The sequence below is a fragment of the Macrobrachium nipponense genome, chromosome 1 (genome assembly GCF_015104395.2).
Source record: "Macrobrachium nipponense isolate FS-2020 chromosome 1, ASM1510439v2, whole genome shotgun sequence".
Classification (NCBI taxonomy): domain Eukaryota; kingdom Metazoa; phylum Arthropoda; class Malacostraca; order Decapoda; family Palaemonidae; genus Macrobrachium; species Macrobrachium nipponense.
Window position 1 is genome coordinate 148,143,799 of NC_087200.1, and position 17,744 is coordinate 148,161,542.

Genomic DNA, 17,744 nt, shown 5'->3' on the forward strand with positions numbered 1-17,744 from the left:
TTTGAAATATTAGTGAACATTGTAATATATAGACCCCCTAATAATATACAGTTTGACACAATGATTAAAAAATTGGATGATATATGTAGAAATCACAAAAACTGGACAACACTCCTATCCGGAGACTTTAACTTTCCTTTCGTAGATTGGAAAGAACGAACAAGAGATTGTGGTTGTATTTATACATATAATAAAGAGAGTAATAGTAGTGCAGAAGATAAGAAGCAATCCGAAAAGCTATTAGATATGCGACTAGTATGGAGGAGTTATGGGAGTTCCATTTGACAACGTCCTTGGAGAGAGAGAGAGAGAGAGTAATTGGGTTTGCGATTGAATTGGCTGTTGGTGAGTTCTGGGTTGTCTGCTGGTGCGGTTGGTGTTAGTTGTTTGGATTAAAGTTCTGAGGAGTCAGTCTGTAATCAGAGCCTGTGATGGTCAGTAGTGTCGGCAGCAGTCTGTGAAGTGTTGAAGGCATTGATGGTCAGATGAATTGTGTTATTGGTTTGTTGTTTAGTTGTTGTTTTGTCTGATATTGTTTGCTTTAGAGTTGCTGTGCCAAGTGTTTTTAGATTTGTTGTACGTACTTGTGGGTTTCTGTTGAGTTATACAAACCTGAGGTCCTTTACACTCCTCAATCTGAAATTCAAGCTGAAAGGCAAACTGGAATACTTACATCCAGGGAGGTGGGTGGTTACTGCCTAACCACCTTTTTCAAGAGTTTAGTGGCTGTTTTTTAGCTTCGCCAAAAATGATTTGTAATGCAAAGGCCCTCAGGTTTGTACAGTTAGGAAAAATACGATTTACATTTAAGAATTGTCATTTTAGGTAATATCATCCTGCAAACTGTATTTCCCTGTAAAGTGATGTATTTTACATCTTCTGTTTCATAGAGTTCTGTAGTATTTTTAAAGAGACGCCCAAGGATTTTGGGGTATTACCTAGCATTTCTAGTAGATATTCATTACTGAGGTCATTTGTTTTATCTTACACGAGTATTTCATGATAAAAAAAAGATTAATTGCTAATCATTATCCTAATGGATAGCACTTGTCAGTGTTCACTTTATATTTTGAGCAAAGGCAAAAGCTTATTTATCGGACTCGTGATCTACAGAATCAAATGACGCCCTTTGGACTTTCAAGCTTGTGCAATATCAGTGACGGAAGATATTGCATTTCAAAGGACCAAATGAATGAAAGCAGTAGATTTTATAAATTGTGTTTATTGCCTACAATTATAGACAAACATAAACTGTTTTTGATGAAATGTTATTCAAACTTTTTCTTCAAATACTGTATACCAAATACTGCACTCACAACTGTCTTGAAAATCCAGTGGAGAATAATCAAAGACAAAATGATAACCAAAAGGAACAAAGTCAACACATCCAGCAGGAGAAGTTGCACCCATGACAGACTCGCAGCAGGGGACCTCAACTTAAGGGCTCCTCTGTGACGTATGACGTACTCCGTCCAGAACACTGCTCGTTCTACTGGAGAAGTTAACTGGTCCTTGTATAACCTTGAAGTTTTCACCACATTTTCTACGTATCTGAAAAAATAAAGAAATTGGATTTTGAGCTTTATTTTCTTCAATAAGAAAAATCTTCAGGAGGCTTTTTACATTCACTTATCTAGATTTCCTCTGGCCATCATCACAGAAAGGAACAGGGATCTTAAATGCTATGAATATAAGATGACACTATTGAATGTAAAAAAAATGTTATGAGTGCAAGAAGCAAGGCAAATATAAAATCCTCCATGTTTGTCACATCAACCAAAGGATAAAACAAAGGCAGAGGAGAGACACATTAAGAGGCAGGTGAGTAATTTTTCATTGATTTAGATCACTTCAAAACAAAACAGGAAAATGAATGCTGTATTGGAAAGGAGAATGTCCCCCCAACTGTTCCCACAAGCAAAGGGAACCGAGATTTTGCAAGCTATTTTTCAGAAGCATTGGCTATCTGCATAGTATAATCCAGGTAAAACAAATAGCAGGATTGATACTCTAATAAAGCATGGAGAACTTGATTAATCAGAGGAAGTGTTGCGTGATCTTATCTTAGTTGGGACAGAAATATAAACAATGGTGAGGTGAAGTGAACATATCAAAGTATACATGAAACGACATGAGGTACTAGGTGAAAGTTAAGATTCTAGTGATATTTAAACAAGTTAATTAATCATAGAGGGCCTACTGATTACAATAATAATAATATTGGCCTATAATACCCCCTTTTAACTTGTCTTAAGATTACTAATGATGTACATTAGAGTATGACATGACTTCCTTTGGAGTGAACTTTTCATCGGGTGAAAGCCTTGCTTTAATGTTTGGCTCTTAGACTTGTAAAATGTGTTTATACAGAATGATTATTAAATTTTATCATTTATAATTACCTAATAATTAACATAGAGAACGAATAATATGTATATGTATGAGGTAAGACAGATTTTAATGGAAATGCTAAAGTAAGGCTTAAGTGATAGAAAATAAAACCTTACGTTGCGTTGTTCGTAACTTCTTCAAGTGAACTGATAATGAGTTCTACAGACAAATCTTCATAATTAAGAGACAGACCCCATCCATTTGCAATAACTCTAGCTCCATTTATAGGCTGATCTCCAAATAGGGGTAGTGTCACCATAGGAGTCCCATGGTACAAGCTCTCTTGCATACTGAGTCTTCCTCCATGGCTTATGAATACTTTCACATTAGGGTGACCTGAAAAGTCATGAAAAAGTCGAAGATACAGGTTTTTATTCAATATCCAATAATGTCTGCAATCCTATACTGGTATGTGAATATTGAAAAAACTCACCCAAAATATCTTGTTGTGGGAGCCAAGGTTTAATCATGATATTTTCGGAAATTCCTTCTAAATCGGTTTCGAATTTCCAAAGAATTCTTTTGTTCAATTTGGAAAAAGCTTTGATGAACATATTCCTGTACTTGGTAGGCAATGTAGTCCCTTTCGTAATTGAACCGAGGCTGAAGTATATGACACCTGCTGATCCTGCACCTTCAATCCATGATCTTAGGTCCTACATTACAGACAAGTAGCATTCATACTCTAATAATATCGTTAATGATATCTACTTATACAGGGATAAAATATAAAACAAATTTTTCAAGATATTTAGATAGCATTACTGTTTCCATAATAAAACTTTCCCATCAAACTTTTGTAGTGAAGAGCTCAATCATTTTTCATTTTATATATTCCTTTGTGTATTCTGCATATAATGTACCACAGATTGAGAGTGTATTTCCACTCTTCCAAATGAATATCAGTCTTCATAACACTGTCTTACTTCTGGTAATGGTTTGGCTGGTCGACAGTGCATACCACCTACTTCCACTTGGAAAGGCAAAAGGGGAACAGTCAAATCAGTCGAAAAATGGGAGTTCATCAGGACGAGACTTTGATTCCTCTCTAGTTCCAGAAGAGGAGGAAGGTCCGGGAAGTGCACGTTGATCTGCAAGAAAGTAGAGTGAAGGAGTCAGAATGAGTTAATCATCCAGTCATTCAATTTGCGATGTGTTGGTTTCCATGAATGGTAAATGGTGTTAACAAAATTCATTGCATGAGAATGACAAATAAAATTTAGTATAGTTTATAATAAGACTGGAGTTACAGATAATATGTGTTGAATGTGAAACAGCATACAAGAAAACTCAGTCTTCTGGTTAGTTGATAAAGGCTTCTTAGGAAATAAATCTCACCTCTTTTTGAACTGCTGGTATAACCTCCCAGTTTCTCCAGTAAAAAGGTTTTGCTATGCTAGTAACTGTATTGGCAAATCGTCCAAAAACGTGTTCACAGTTAGCTTCATAAAACAAAGTGGGCACATAGGCTGGGCTAAGTACATTTCCCAGAGTAGCACTCTGTCTGGGATCCATGCCAGCAGAAGCGATGGTAATGAATAGCATTTCGTGTACGAAGGGGTACATGAACTAGAAATAAAGATGGATAATCAGTTTAATTTCCATGCATAAAAAGGACACGGGCGTTTATTCACACTTCAGGAAATTATAGACATTCCTCCCTTTCGTAATAGGTCCTACTATGAGATTGAGGGCCTCTGTAACACGGTTTTTTCGCAATAACTTTTTATCTATGCATTTCATAAATATAACGCTTATTCAGAATACACATTATATGTACACATAAATTTTGACTGCATTCTGCATTACGTAGGTTGAATAAATTTGGTACTTACAATGTAAAAGTGACTTTTTTTGAAGACGGGCCAACTTACTCAGAGAAAAGGTTTCGAACGCACTCGTGACATAACTTATGACAGCATTTCTTCCTTCTTTCTCGATGGATGATTGGCTATACGTAACGAAGGCTATACCTCTAGCAACAATGACAAACAAATTTAAATACAAGCAAAGCAGCACACCTTTATGAACTCTGAAGCCTCTTCACTGATAATTGTCATAATGAACAAACCAACAAAATATGTTAATAAATACAAAAACACTTCGATTATTAGTCTAACTCCCAAAATAAGTTTCCTAAGAAATTACAGTCTACTTTATAGGTCACAATCAGATTGACAAGATGTAGGGAATAGTTGGTAATTTTTAAAAACATAGTAGACAAGCTTGATTTGATAACTGCTATATCCAATGTCAAGCAATTTTTATTTATTGGCTATCTACCTATTCACTAAAAAAAAAAATAGCCGGTACCGTATATTGGCTTTAAACCTTCACCAATAATTATAGTCAGCATGATGACTTCAGGAGACTCCACCCACTTTGGCCTCGTTATAATTCAGGATAACACTGAAGGCTATCATGGGCATTGTTTGATTACAAAATTTAACTTCTGGCTATAAAAACTCATTTCTTGAGTAGTTGTAAGAAGTGCTAAATGATCCTCAAGGATCCCAGCAGTTGGCCTAAACGTTTAATTCATGTATATTACACACGCATATACTGTTGCGGCACTACTGCTACAGTAGTATTACTACACTAGCACTGATATCCCACCCACATCTATGTATCGTTCCGCTCTTCATAAAGTCTTTGGGTTTCAGAGCCGATGAAACAAGGAGAATGAGTTTCTGTCTAGTGGAAGGGCGGGGCAACATTTCGTCAAAAGGTGTTTACTTTGCTTACGTAATGAATGTTTTTCAACTCTTGGCTCGTAATCATTGGCCATGGCGTTGGCTAGATAATTTTTACTCTATAGAAATTAAAACTATCAGGTTTAGGTTATTGATAATGCTGACAAAATTTGTGTGGTTGTAAAATATACATATGTCAACTTTCAGCTTCATCCAATGCTTTGACAAGGAGCAAAGTCCAAAAAACCGTGTTACAGAGGCCCTGAATCTCATTGTAGATTATTTCTTTCTAACAAAAATATATTCTGTAATTTTAGTACAATAAATCATATTATATAATGTGGAATAAATCGTAATTTTGATTGGGCTGGCAGAATGTATATAATTTATGTTCTTTATTGTAATAATGTTTAATAATCAAAGTTAGAAAAGATAATTTCGCCACAGCAATGCGAACACAGTAAATTTGACACATAGAGGTTAGCTATAGGTTTTTCTAGAGTTGATCATTATTAGGAAACTATTCCTTATACTTTAACCTCTCCAGCAGCCGTGAGGTATGTGAATGTCCAGAGACTTTACAACCCAAACTATAATAATTTATAAATAAAATCTTTTGAAATAAGAATGATCCAATTCTTTTAGCTTGTAAATCAAACAGAAACAGACAGACATACAAACTTTACAAAAGCACTTTAACCATCTGTAAAATATATTAAAATAATCCTAAATAAGCCTTGTCATAACAACCATGACGTCATAAATTTCAAAACATTTTCCAATTCCTGCTGAGTCACTGGTTGGGAACTGGAAGCCTATATGTACTATTGTGCACAAAAGTCCGGTCCCTTAGCCATCCAGAGAGTGAACACGAATCTGCCGACTATGAAACACTGAAGCATTTGAACAAGTAACTAATAGAAGACCCAACTGATGTCGCACCTAAGGGCATAGGGGAACAGGAATAGAAGGGTGATTGTAAAGTTTTTGCTGTTGGCGGTACTGGGTTTGAGTCTAAAAGAAGGTCAGTATTCATGAATTAGTTTTTTCTAAAGATTATCGCATCTTATCAACAGACATGACTGTCCACGAGATTGATACAAAACATTTCAGCAAGTGTTGACGGTGTTGGTCTATAATCTGCAAGCCATCTCTTTGTAAAAGAAAAAACTAACATCTATTGCAGAAAATTAGCAAAAGTTTCAGTTCACTTACGTTATTGAGGTAGTATTCATCAACTGTCATAAATATATATATCGCACGATTGGACCAACATCCATACAGAAGGTGGGCAATATGGGTGGTAACACCCAATGTCAATTTTTAGACACTTGCAAATTTTGGCTATGTGTAATTTTTTTTAAATGAAAGATGCAGATATTTTCACCAATGTAACAAATTCATATTCAGTAAAACGAAACAAAAAAGAAATAAAAGATATTAATAATAGTATACTGAGGTAAGGACAGAAAATATGGTTTGAGAGAGAAAGAGAGAGTATGGTGTGTGTGTTTGCGGGTAAGTGGTAGTCTAAAAGTAATAGACGCAAGTAGTGAAGGATTTTTTGAGTATCTATTGTTTAGCGGTTTTGTTGGCGGTGTGAGGTTACACCAACGTAAATATGCTGTGAATTGAATAATCTTTTACTGGACCAATAGTGATTATTGTTAATGTAGAATATCATGGTCATGAAAACTATTAATCCACAACAATATTATGGTAACTTCGGACATACACTAATGCCAGTGACTTATTCTTCTACTACTGACTTAAGTCACTTGATACCCCGGACAATATTTCATTAATATTTCACATAGTGTTTGTATTTCCAGAAAATGACACAGCCGTAATTTATTAATGTCCAGAAAATGACATTGGGGGCTTGTCACCCATATTGCATACCTTCTCTATGGATGTTAGCCGAATCATGCAGTATGTATATATATATATAGTGTGGTACCTCGAGATACGAAAGGCTCAACTTACGAAAAACTCGAGATACGAAAGCTAACACGAAAAATTTAACGGCTCTACATACGAAAAGTTTTCAAGATACGAAAGGTTTCTGTAAAGTCCGAGATCCGCCCGAACCACCGATAGCAATTTTGAAACTCGCGCGCCGCCAACTGAGTAGACTCGCCACCATCCTCCTAACCAAAAAGATACAAAAGCATTCATAGATATATTAGAAGGATATAATCCTTCAAACTGGAACAAATCTAATGAAAACATCTTGAAAATAATTGAAGAAGTTCCAAATAAAATCCAAGTGGTCAAGAGACTCATAAAGAAAATATACATAAACCAACATATTCCGACAAAGAAAATGAATAAGGTGAATCTTGTGAATATCCTAATTGATGCATTAGGAAAAAGAATGCCAAAAGCATGCAAACTGTGTAAGGTTTGGTATAGCATAGTCAATCCACAAAACCTAATCAGAAAATGTGCTGCATGCAACATTCCGACCCATCCACAGTGTGCTGAGGTAATACAAGATTTGAGAAAAGATACAAGAATTTTTTGTTCAACATGTCTATCATGGATAGACAATGTTATTAAATCAAGATTGAATGTACAAATAGTTGGATGAAGAAGAAGAGGAAGAGGAAGAAGAAGAAGAAAAAGAAGAAGAGGAAAACGGAAGAGAAGTAAACAAAAATGAAATGACAGAAAAAAATAAAAAAAAAGGAAACAAACAAAAGAACAAGATAAAAAGTATGGATTGCAGAGATACTCATTGAATACTACATATGAGGCAATAAAGCAGCATACCAACTACGAAGAAATAAATTACGATATGACAACAGAAAAGCAAATCCTGAAGAGGCTCTACCAGATCTATACAATGACGGGAAAGAGGAAAAAATAGACAAGAAAGACAAAATCTGCAACCTTTTGAAAAGAGGGAATTGCAGATTTGGAGAAAGATGTTACTACAAACATCCTAAAGATGTCAAAACTATGAAATATATGGTAAATGTGCATACTTAGATGGATATGGGGATGATTGCAGAGATCTGCATCCAAAAAAATATGTAAAAACCTAAAAGAAGGAAAAGGATGTAAGTTCGACAAAAAATGCAAATATATGCACCCTGTAGCCATGAATCATAATCAAATAATAACCAACCAAGTAATAAAATCCAAAATAAGAAGAAAACAAATAAAGAGAGAAATCAAGAATATCAGGTAAAAGAGAAAAGCAAAACCACCAATGAGATATGCAGAGGTGTCAGCAAAAAAATTACAAAGCATCAGCTCCGAAATTCTACTCAAGAGATAATAACTGTATTTATTATGCAAGAGGATATTGCAGAAACGGAAAAGAAAATTGCAGATTCAGACACAAAATTAATAATTATGATGAAGGAAGATCAAATATTATGGAAAAGTTGGATTTTTTAATGTCAGAATTTCTGGAAATGAAAAAAAGAACAACATACCAGAACAGGAAAGAGACATGGGAAAATCCTTATTACTACCAGTATTAAATGAAGGAGAAAACACGCAAAACCATCATAGTGATGAATGCGCAGGGTTTAGTTACGAGTAACTCAAAAAGAAAAATAGAGTACTTAGAAGAACTAACCCAAAATTGAAAAGAAAATAGATATAATGAATACTAAGTGAAACCTGGTATTCCCAAGAAGACTGGGAATGATGATCAAATAAAAGGGTTCCAAACTTATAGATCAGATAGAAAAAATAGGAATCAAGGGGGAACCGCAATATATGGGAAAGACAAAAAACAAGGAAAAATATATGAGAAATATAGTAACTCAGAATGTGAACTAATAGCGGTAGAATTTGAATCTGAAAATTGATGAACATAGTAATATATACCCATCCTAATACTAAAGAGTTTGACTTAATAATTACGGTAGAATTTGAATCTGAAAAATTGATGACATAGTAATATATAGACTCCTAATACAAAGATTTGACTTAAATAATTGAAAAATTGGATGATATATGTAGAAATCACAAGGACTGGACTATTCTCCTATCTGGTGACTTCAACTTTCCTTTCGTAGAATGGAAAGAACGAATAGGAGATTGTGGTTGTACTTATACATATAAAAAAGAGAGTAATAGTAGTGCCAGAGATAAGAGGCAATTTGAAAAGCTATTAGATATGCTACTAGAATACAAAACATTCAACAAATAATCACCTGCCAACAAGAAAGGAAAATACTTTAGACCTAGTATTTGTGAACGAGATGAATTATGTTAAAGAAATAATAGTTTATAATGCGAGTATTTCAGACCATAATGTCATAGAATTAACAGTTCATTCCACCAAAAGCAAGTGAAAATAGAGATAAGCAAGAAATGAAAAAGTGGGAAGGATATGGAAAATACAACTTCTACAGTAAAAATATAAAATGGTCAGAAATTAATGAAGAATTCACAAAAGATTGGGATAACATTTTCGTAAGTGATGACATAAGGGTAAATACGGAGATATTATATAAAATATTGGAGAAAATAGTGGAAAAATATATACCGAAGAAGAAAAGTAAACATCATTCATGCATACCAAGAGACAGAAGGATCTTGTTCCAGAAAATCAGAAAGTGGAAAAAAGGCTCTTGCAAAAGAAAAAATGCATGGAAAGTTATAGAACTAAAAAGTAAGATAGAAAATGCAGAACAAAAGATTATACAATCAAAAGAAAATGAAAAACGGGACTTGGAAGAAAAAAACCCTATTAAATATCAAGCAAAGCCCCAAACTATTATACTCATATGCGAAGAAGATGAATAAAAGAAGAATAGAAATAGGCCCTCTGAGAATTGAAGGGAGACTTAACGAATGAAAAAAAAGGAAATTTGCAACATTCTGGCAGAACGATATAAGAGAGAATTCACCTCTAGAATAGATAATGAAGATAATGATATAGAAGTAAGGGATGAAAATAGTGAATATTTAGCTGACATAGATATTAATGAAGCTGATATTGTGCAGGCTATTAATGAAATTAAAAATGGAGCTGCTGCAGGGCCTGATGGAATTCCTGCTATTTTTGTTAAAGAAAGTAGTTCATTCTATCGCAAAGCCACTTGCAATATTATTAAGACAAAGTGTAGATACAGGCAAGATATATGGATTGAGCACAAATTAGCATATATTACCCCTACTTTCAAAAGTGGATCAAGACTAGAGGCAAGTATTATAGCCTTGTGAGTCTAACATCACATATTATGAAAGTGTATGAAAGGGTAATGAAGAAAAATATTATGAAACATTTAATAAAAAAAAATAATTTGTTTAATAAGGACAACATGGTTTCGTACCCGGAAAAAGTACACAAACCCAACTGTTAGTCCACCGTGAGAACATATTCAAAAATATGAAAAACAAAAGCGGAAAATGAAACAGATGTGGTTTATTTAGACTTTGCAAAAGCTTTTGATAAAGTAGACCATAATATATTAGCGAAAAAAAATTAGAAAACACAAATATCGTGGATAAAGTAGGAAGATGGTTAAAAGAATTTTTACACAACAGAAACAGATAGTTATTGCAAACGACGAGAAATCGGATGAAGCCAAGGTAATATCCGGTGTGCCGCAAGGTAACGGTCGTTAGCTGCAATACTGTTTGTTATTATGATTGAAGACATAGACAATAATGTTAAGGATTCGGTAGTGAGTAGTTTCGCAGATGACACAAGAATAAGTAGAGAAATTACTTGTGATGAAGATAGGAATGCTCTACAAAGAGACCTTAACAAAGTATATGATTGGGCAGAGGTAAATAGGATGGTATTTAACTCTGATAAATTTGAATCAATAAAGTATGGAGACAGAGAAAGAAAGCTATATGCATATAAGGGACCTAATAATGAGACCATCACAAATAAGGAAGCAGTTAAGACCTTGGTGTGATGATGAATAGGAACATGTTATGCAATGATCAAATAGCAACTCTGTTGGCAAAATGTAAAGCAAAATGGAATGTTGTTACGGCACTTCAAACAAGAAAAGCTGAACACATGATTATGCTTTATAAAACATATGTTCGTAGTCCACTTGAATATTGCAATATGATATGGTACCCACACTATCAAAAGGATATTGCACAATAGAGAGTGTACAAAGGTCCTTTACAGCTAGAATAGAAGAAGTTAAGGACCTAGACTACTGGGAAAGACTACAATTCTTAAAATTATATAGTCTAGAAAGGAGAAGAGAAGCGACATGATAATTCAGGCATGGAAACAGATAGAAGGAATAGCAGAAAATATCATGGAACTAAAAATATCAGAAAGAGCAAGCAGAGGTAGATTAATAGTGCCCAAAACTATACCAGGAAAAATAAGGAAAGCACACAGGACATTAATCCACTACGCACCAGCATCGATAATGCAGCGTCTATTCAATGCGTTGCCAGCTCATCTGAGGAATATCAGGAGTGAGCGTAGATGTGTTTTAAGAATAAGCTCGACAAATATCTAAACTGCATCCCAGACCATCCAAGATTGGAAGATGCAAAATATACCGGAAGATGTACTAGCAACTCTCTGGTAGACATTAGAGGTGCCTCACACTGAGGGACCTGGGGCAACCCGAACAAGATGTAAGGTCTGTAAGGTAAGGTAAGGTCTCTCCCATTGGTTCCTGATGCTAGTCACCGCCATGAGATCCTTCTCTCCTATTGGTCAGCATCCCTCCCATCATGCATCTACGTAGCGGCGTGCTTCTTCGGCCACTGCACGGCATCATCTGTATTGTACGCACACGGTATTCGTTAGGTCTAACGATTTCGTTTATTAACGTAAATTCGTTAGTGATTTCGTTGCAGTATACGTACTTTATCGTGTTGTGTGAAAACTTTACTCTACTTATACATGAATTATGTACAGTATAACGTAGTCATGGGTCCCAAAAAAGTTGAAATTCACGGAAAGAAGCGAATGCTCTCTTTGGAGACAAAGATGGAGATTATCAAGAAGTATGGAGCTGGTATGCGATTGAGTGTGATCGCCAAGGAATACGGCCAAAATCTGTCGACAATAGGCACCATCCTTAAGCAGAAGGATGTCATCAAAGCAGCTACACCTTCCAAGGTCATCACTATTTTTGTGCCAGCAAGACCCACGTGCACAACGAGATGGAACGGCTGCTTCTTGTCTGGATAAAAGACAAAGAAATCGCTGGCGATACGATAACGGAGACAGCAATCTCCCACAAGGCCAGCGCTATTTTCGGCGATTTGATTGCCCAGGTGGAAGATGACGGAGGAGAAGGGACATCAACGCCAACCCCGGAGTTCAAGGCTTCGCATGGGTGGTTCGAGAAATTCCATAAACGGACTGGTAACCATTCGGTGGTGCGGCATGGGGAGGCGGCCAGCTCGGACACGAAAGCGGCCGAAGCCTTTAAAAAGACGTTCGATGAGATGATGACCAAGGAAGGCTACAGTTCTCAGCAAGTCTTCAACTGTGATGAGACTAGCCTTTTTTGGAAAAAAATGCCTCGTCGGACGTACATCACGGAGGAAGAGAAGAAGCTACCCGGGCATAAGCCTATGAAAGACAGGCTTACACTCGCCAGTGGGGATTGCAAGGTGAAGGCCCTACTGGTCTATCATTCCGAGACTCCTCGAGCCTTCAAGGCCCACAAAGTTCTTAAGGAGAAGCTTCCAGTGATGTGGAGGGCTAATGCGAAAGCCTGGATAACGAGGCTTTTGTTCACGGAGTGGGTAAATCTGTGTTTCGGCCTGACAGTGAAGAAATTCTTGGAAGAGAAGCGCCTCCCTCTGAAATGTCTGTTGGTGTTGGACAATGCCCCTCCCCACCCTCCTGGCCTCGAGGAAGATATCCTAGCGGAGTATTCCTTCATCAAGATTCTTTATCTTCCGCCTAACACCACCCTTCTCCTCCAGCCCATGGACCAGCAAGTGATATCGAACTTCAAGAAGCTGTATACGAAACATCTTTTCAAGAGATGTTTCGACATCACCGATACCACAAACCTCACGTGTCAATTTTGGAAGGAGCATTTCGACATCGTGATATGCATCCGACTCATCGACCAAGTTTGGCAGGAGGTTTCGAGGCAAACCTTGAATTCCTCGTGGAGGAAACTCTGGCCTGATGCCGTATGCACTTGAGACTTCGAGGGATTCGACGTGGGCGAAGCTGGTGCTGCAGATTCAGAAACAGTTGACGATCCTGAAACTGTTTTGCAACCAGATCTTGATGAGATCGTTGCACTCGGCAAGTCCATGGGGCTGGTCGTCGACGAGGACGACATCAACGACCTTCTCGAGGAGCACCAAGAGGAGCTAACGATGGATGACCTGAAGGAGTTGGAGGCCATGCAACATAACGTTGTTCAAGAGGAGTTCTCTAGCAGCGGCGAGGAGGAGGAGGACAACCGTATGACAACGGCAGAAATTAAGGATGTTCTAGCCGCTTTTCATAAAGTGCAATCGATTGTAGAAAAAAATATACCCTGAAAAGGTTCACACAGGTCGTATGCTTGCGCAGTTCGATGACGTTTGCCTGACTCGTTTCAGGAACATTGTGAAAAGTAGGCAGAAGCAATCTTCCTTGGATAGTTATTTTTTAAAGAGGCCGTTAGTATTAGCAGGACTAAGTAAAAAGGAAGAACCAAGTGATACTAAAAAACAGAAAGTTGAAAGTGGTGATAAAGTTGAAAGTGGTGATGAAGTTGAAATTTTGTAAAAAAAAAAAAAAAAAAAAAAAAAAAAAAACATTATAGTTTAGTTTTCCTTACATTTTTTTGTGTTTCGTAAAGTTAAGTGTACGTACGTACTTACGTATCTGCCGTTTGTCCTCCTCCTCTGTCACCACTTTCGGAGATAGCCTCACTCGAAAGGTAAGCTTCCACATTTTACTACATACATACAGTATTTCTTGTATACCATGTACACTAATAAACTTTATTTACAGGTAATTAGCAGTACGTTATTAATTTAGGTATTGAATGGTCCAAATTTTTGTAGTATTTCATTGTTTATAGGTCAATTTAGCTTTATTATGAAATTTACTGGGGTGATTTTGGAGGGCTAGGAACGGATTAGCCATTTTACATGTAAAATGTGGTCCAAGATACGAAAACCTCATGATACGAAAGGCACCTCGGAACGGATTAATTTTGTATCTCGAGGTACCACTGTATATATATATATATATATATATATATATATATATATAATATATATAATATATATAATATATACATATATATATATAGATAGATATATACATATATATATTATATCTATATATATATATATATATAATCATATATATATAATATATATACTATATATATATATATATATATATATATATATATATATATAATATATATATATATAGAGAGAGAGAGAGAGAGAGAGAGAGAGAGAGAGAGAGAGCAGTTTGTGATTGCTACATCAATAATGAATATATATATATATACGTATATATATAGAAATAGTATATATATATATATATATATATATATATATATATATATATATATATATATATAGAGAGAGAGAGAGAGAGAGAGAGAGAGATAGAGAGAGAGAGAGGAGATGAGAGAGAGAGAGAGAGCAGTTTTTATTGCTACATCAATAATATATGAACTGAAAGTTTTGCGAAGTGCTACCATAGATGTTAGTTTTATATATATATATATATATATATATATATATATATATATATATATATATATATATATATATATAATGCTTTATAATAATCTTGTGAACAGCCACGTCTATTGATAAGATATGATAATCTACAGGAAATACTAATTCATGAAACTAACATCCTAATCACTTTTATTCTCATATTTATTTCGCTTATATCCGTAACTGCACATTTTACACTCAAATCTAGTTTCGTCAGCAACAAAAACTTTACAATCTCCTTCTTAACGATATTATTAGAGTATGAGACGGCTCGATGCACCAGGAAAATGCCTGTTTCCCACTCCTACTTTCTGTTCCTGTTCGCCTATGCCCTCCCTCTTGGTGAAACATCTGTTGGGTCTTCCATTTGTTACTTGTTCAACTGTTTTGGTGTTTCACAGTCAGCTGATTCATGCTCACACTCTGGATGGCGAAGGGAGCCGACTTTAGTGGACGATAGTACTTATTTTCCTTTTAATGTTTTTAGGTACTTTAAGTATAATATGGCAGTCTTGTCTACCTCTTAATTACCCTGATAACTTGAACGAGATTTAGTGTCCACAAACAGCAGCATCACCCCTGGAACCATGATAGTACCCAACACTTCCCAGTCTCAGCAAATTTGTTATAGTAACACCCCAGTGCTTGGGGTCATGTCAAAATCACATATTCCATTCCATTCCTAAATATGCTGTACATATATTGTTTGCCATGTAGTGTCACTGGCATCATACATGTTTTGACAATTTGTTCTATGATATGGTGATTCTGTTAACTCTAATATGCTTCACAAGTTGTGCCAGGCTCAGTGATACAGACATTTTGATCTTAAATTTTCTTTACTAGTTTTGTCGCAATGTCCTCTGCCAATATAGTGCACATTGAAGGTGACAGTGTACGCCTGATAGACAGTCGCTGTACAATGTAATTTGTCATTGCAGTGACGCTGTAACCTCAGATCTGCTTCTCAAGACTTGCTCGTCTGGTAGAGACTCTGGTAGGCTTAGCATCACAATGTTTGCTTCACAGTGACACTGGGAACATGAATGTGCATTTTCAGTTTTACCCTGCCTTGTACAGACACTGGTATCCTAAATAGCAAATACCAGAATTGCTTGCCTTATACTGTAAAGATATTGAGATTTAAATTGGATTCCCTTAGCTTTTATTCTTTGCTGAAAGACTTCTTGCCAATATTGCCCGTTTTTATGTGATCCAAATACCCTAAATAAGCTTCTCAGTTATGTCTAACTCATAAAAACACTAGTATTTTATTTGCACTTTTCCAACCTCTGCTTTTTCAAGACGAATCTTGTCTTCACTGTTTATCTACTTCTCATTTATATAGGCACAAGGACAAGAGTAGAATAGTTACTCAGACATTTGAATGATTTCACAATTACGAAAGTAAACGGTATAATAAATCAAGCCAGTATATCATAGAAATTAAAGGAAACATCCTAGAGCTCATCAGAGGATGAACAGCAGCAATGGTGAAATAGAAGTCGTCGAAAAAAGTACACTGTAAAACAATAATATTCAAGTAAAGAAAAGTCTGTGTCCTAATGTGCTATTTTTAGTTCACTGTAAAAGAAAACTATTGTGCGGGCTTTGTCTATCTGTCTGCCCTTAGATCTAAAAAAAAAAAAAAAACTACTGAGGATAGAGGGCTGCAAATTGGTATTTCGATCATCTACCCTCCGTTCATCAAATAGGGCAAATTGCATCCCTCTAACCTCAGTAGTTTTCATTTTATTTAAGGTTAATGTTAGCCATGGATCGTGCATCTGGCAGCAGTTTCCAGAGGCATGAGATGTACCCTCACTCTACCACATCTGATGAGCAACTGAACGCTACCGGTCGGCGGTCATAGCTGTATAGAAAACTCGATTTTTTTTAAAGTTAGCCTGTTCAACACTGGAACGTGCCTGCATGGAATAGTAAGAGAACTCATGCCAAAAATTATGGGGCCACCATTCAAACGTGTTGCTCATGCGAAGTTTGCCACAATATCAGAAAATAGCTTTATAAATACCCCATATGAACTGCAACCTGACAGTCTTAATGAACCGATGATATTGAAGAACTTTACAGCTGAACATGCTCTCTCTTCTGTTGCAATGCCAGTTTCACTGCTCCATTATTTCACAACAAAATTAATTTAGTCACTTTTTATTTATCCTATCTGGTAGAGTAATGCTAAGTTCTTTGACTGGGTGTTTTACTTACCGCTCAAAATTCTCCTTCAGCGTTGCATCTTTTCTATTATAACAATTTAAAGGTTATTGTTTTTTCTCTGTTCTAATGGTCTTATCCCTTGTTCAATCCCATACTATGACCTTTTATAGTAGTTTATTAAATGTTTTTTTGTTGTAACTAAAAAGATGTGTTGTTTTTACATTGTTTATATGAACTATGATTGTAACCCAAGAACTTTTCCCAAATTAAAGAAATTATGTAATTGGAATGCATGCAAAAAAGTACATCATTTGCAATAATAAATACCTCATTATAATTGTGATTAAGGACAATTAGGTCATACTCCTCCTCCTCCTGTCACCACTTTCGGATATCGCCTCACTCGAAAGGTAAGCTTCCACATTTTACTACATCATACAGTATTTCTTGTATACCATGTACACTAATAAACTTTATTTACAGGTAATTAGCAGTACGGTATTAATTTAGGTATTGAATGGTCCAAATTTTTGTAGTATTTCGTTGTTTATAGGTCAATTAGCTTTTATTATGAAATTTACTGGGGTGTTTTTGGAGGGCTAGGAACGGATTAGCATTTTAACATGTAAAATTGTGGTCCAAGATTACGAAAAACCTCATGATACGAAAGGCACCTCGGAACGGATTAATTTTGTATCTCGAGGTACCACTGTATATATATATATATATATATATATATATATATATATATATATATATATATGCATAAAAATTAACACACGCACACACAACCATATATTATGTATGTATATATATATATATATA

General features: G+C 35.6%; 1 protein-coding gene across 1 annotated transcript; it reads right to left on the reverse strand.

Annotated features, from left to right (window-relative positions):
• Positions 1-1,206: 1,206 nt before the first annotated feature.
• Positions 1,207-17,281, reverse strand: LOC135220304 (UDP-glycosyltransferase UGT5-like). The gene is made up of 6 exons (XM_064257553.1): positions 17,247-17,281; positions 3,730-3,960; positions 3,318-3,482; positions 2,825-3,047; positions 2,508-2,727; positions 1,207-1,551 (listed from the first exon to the last, which is right to left on the reverse strand). The coding sequence occupies exons 2-6, from the start codon at positions 3,955-3,957 to the stop codon at positions 1,269-1,271; spliced, it is 1,119 nt and encodes a 372-aa protein (XP_064113623.1). The 5' UTR covers positions 3,958-3,960; positions 17,247-17,281; the 3' UTR covers positions 1,207-1,268.
• Positions 17,282-17,744: the final 463 nt, after the last annotated feature.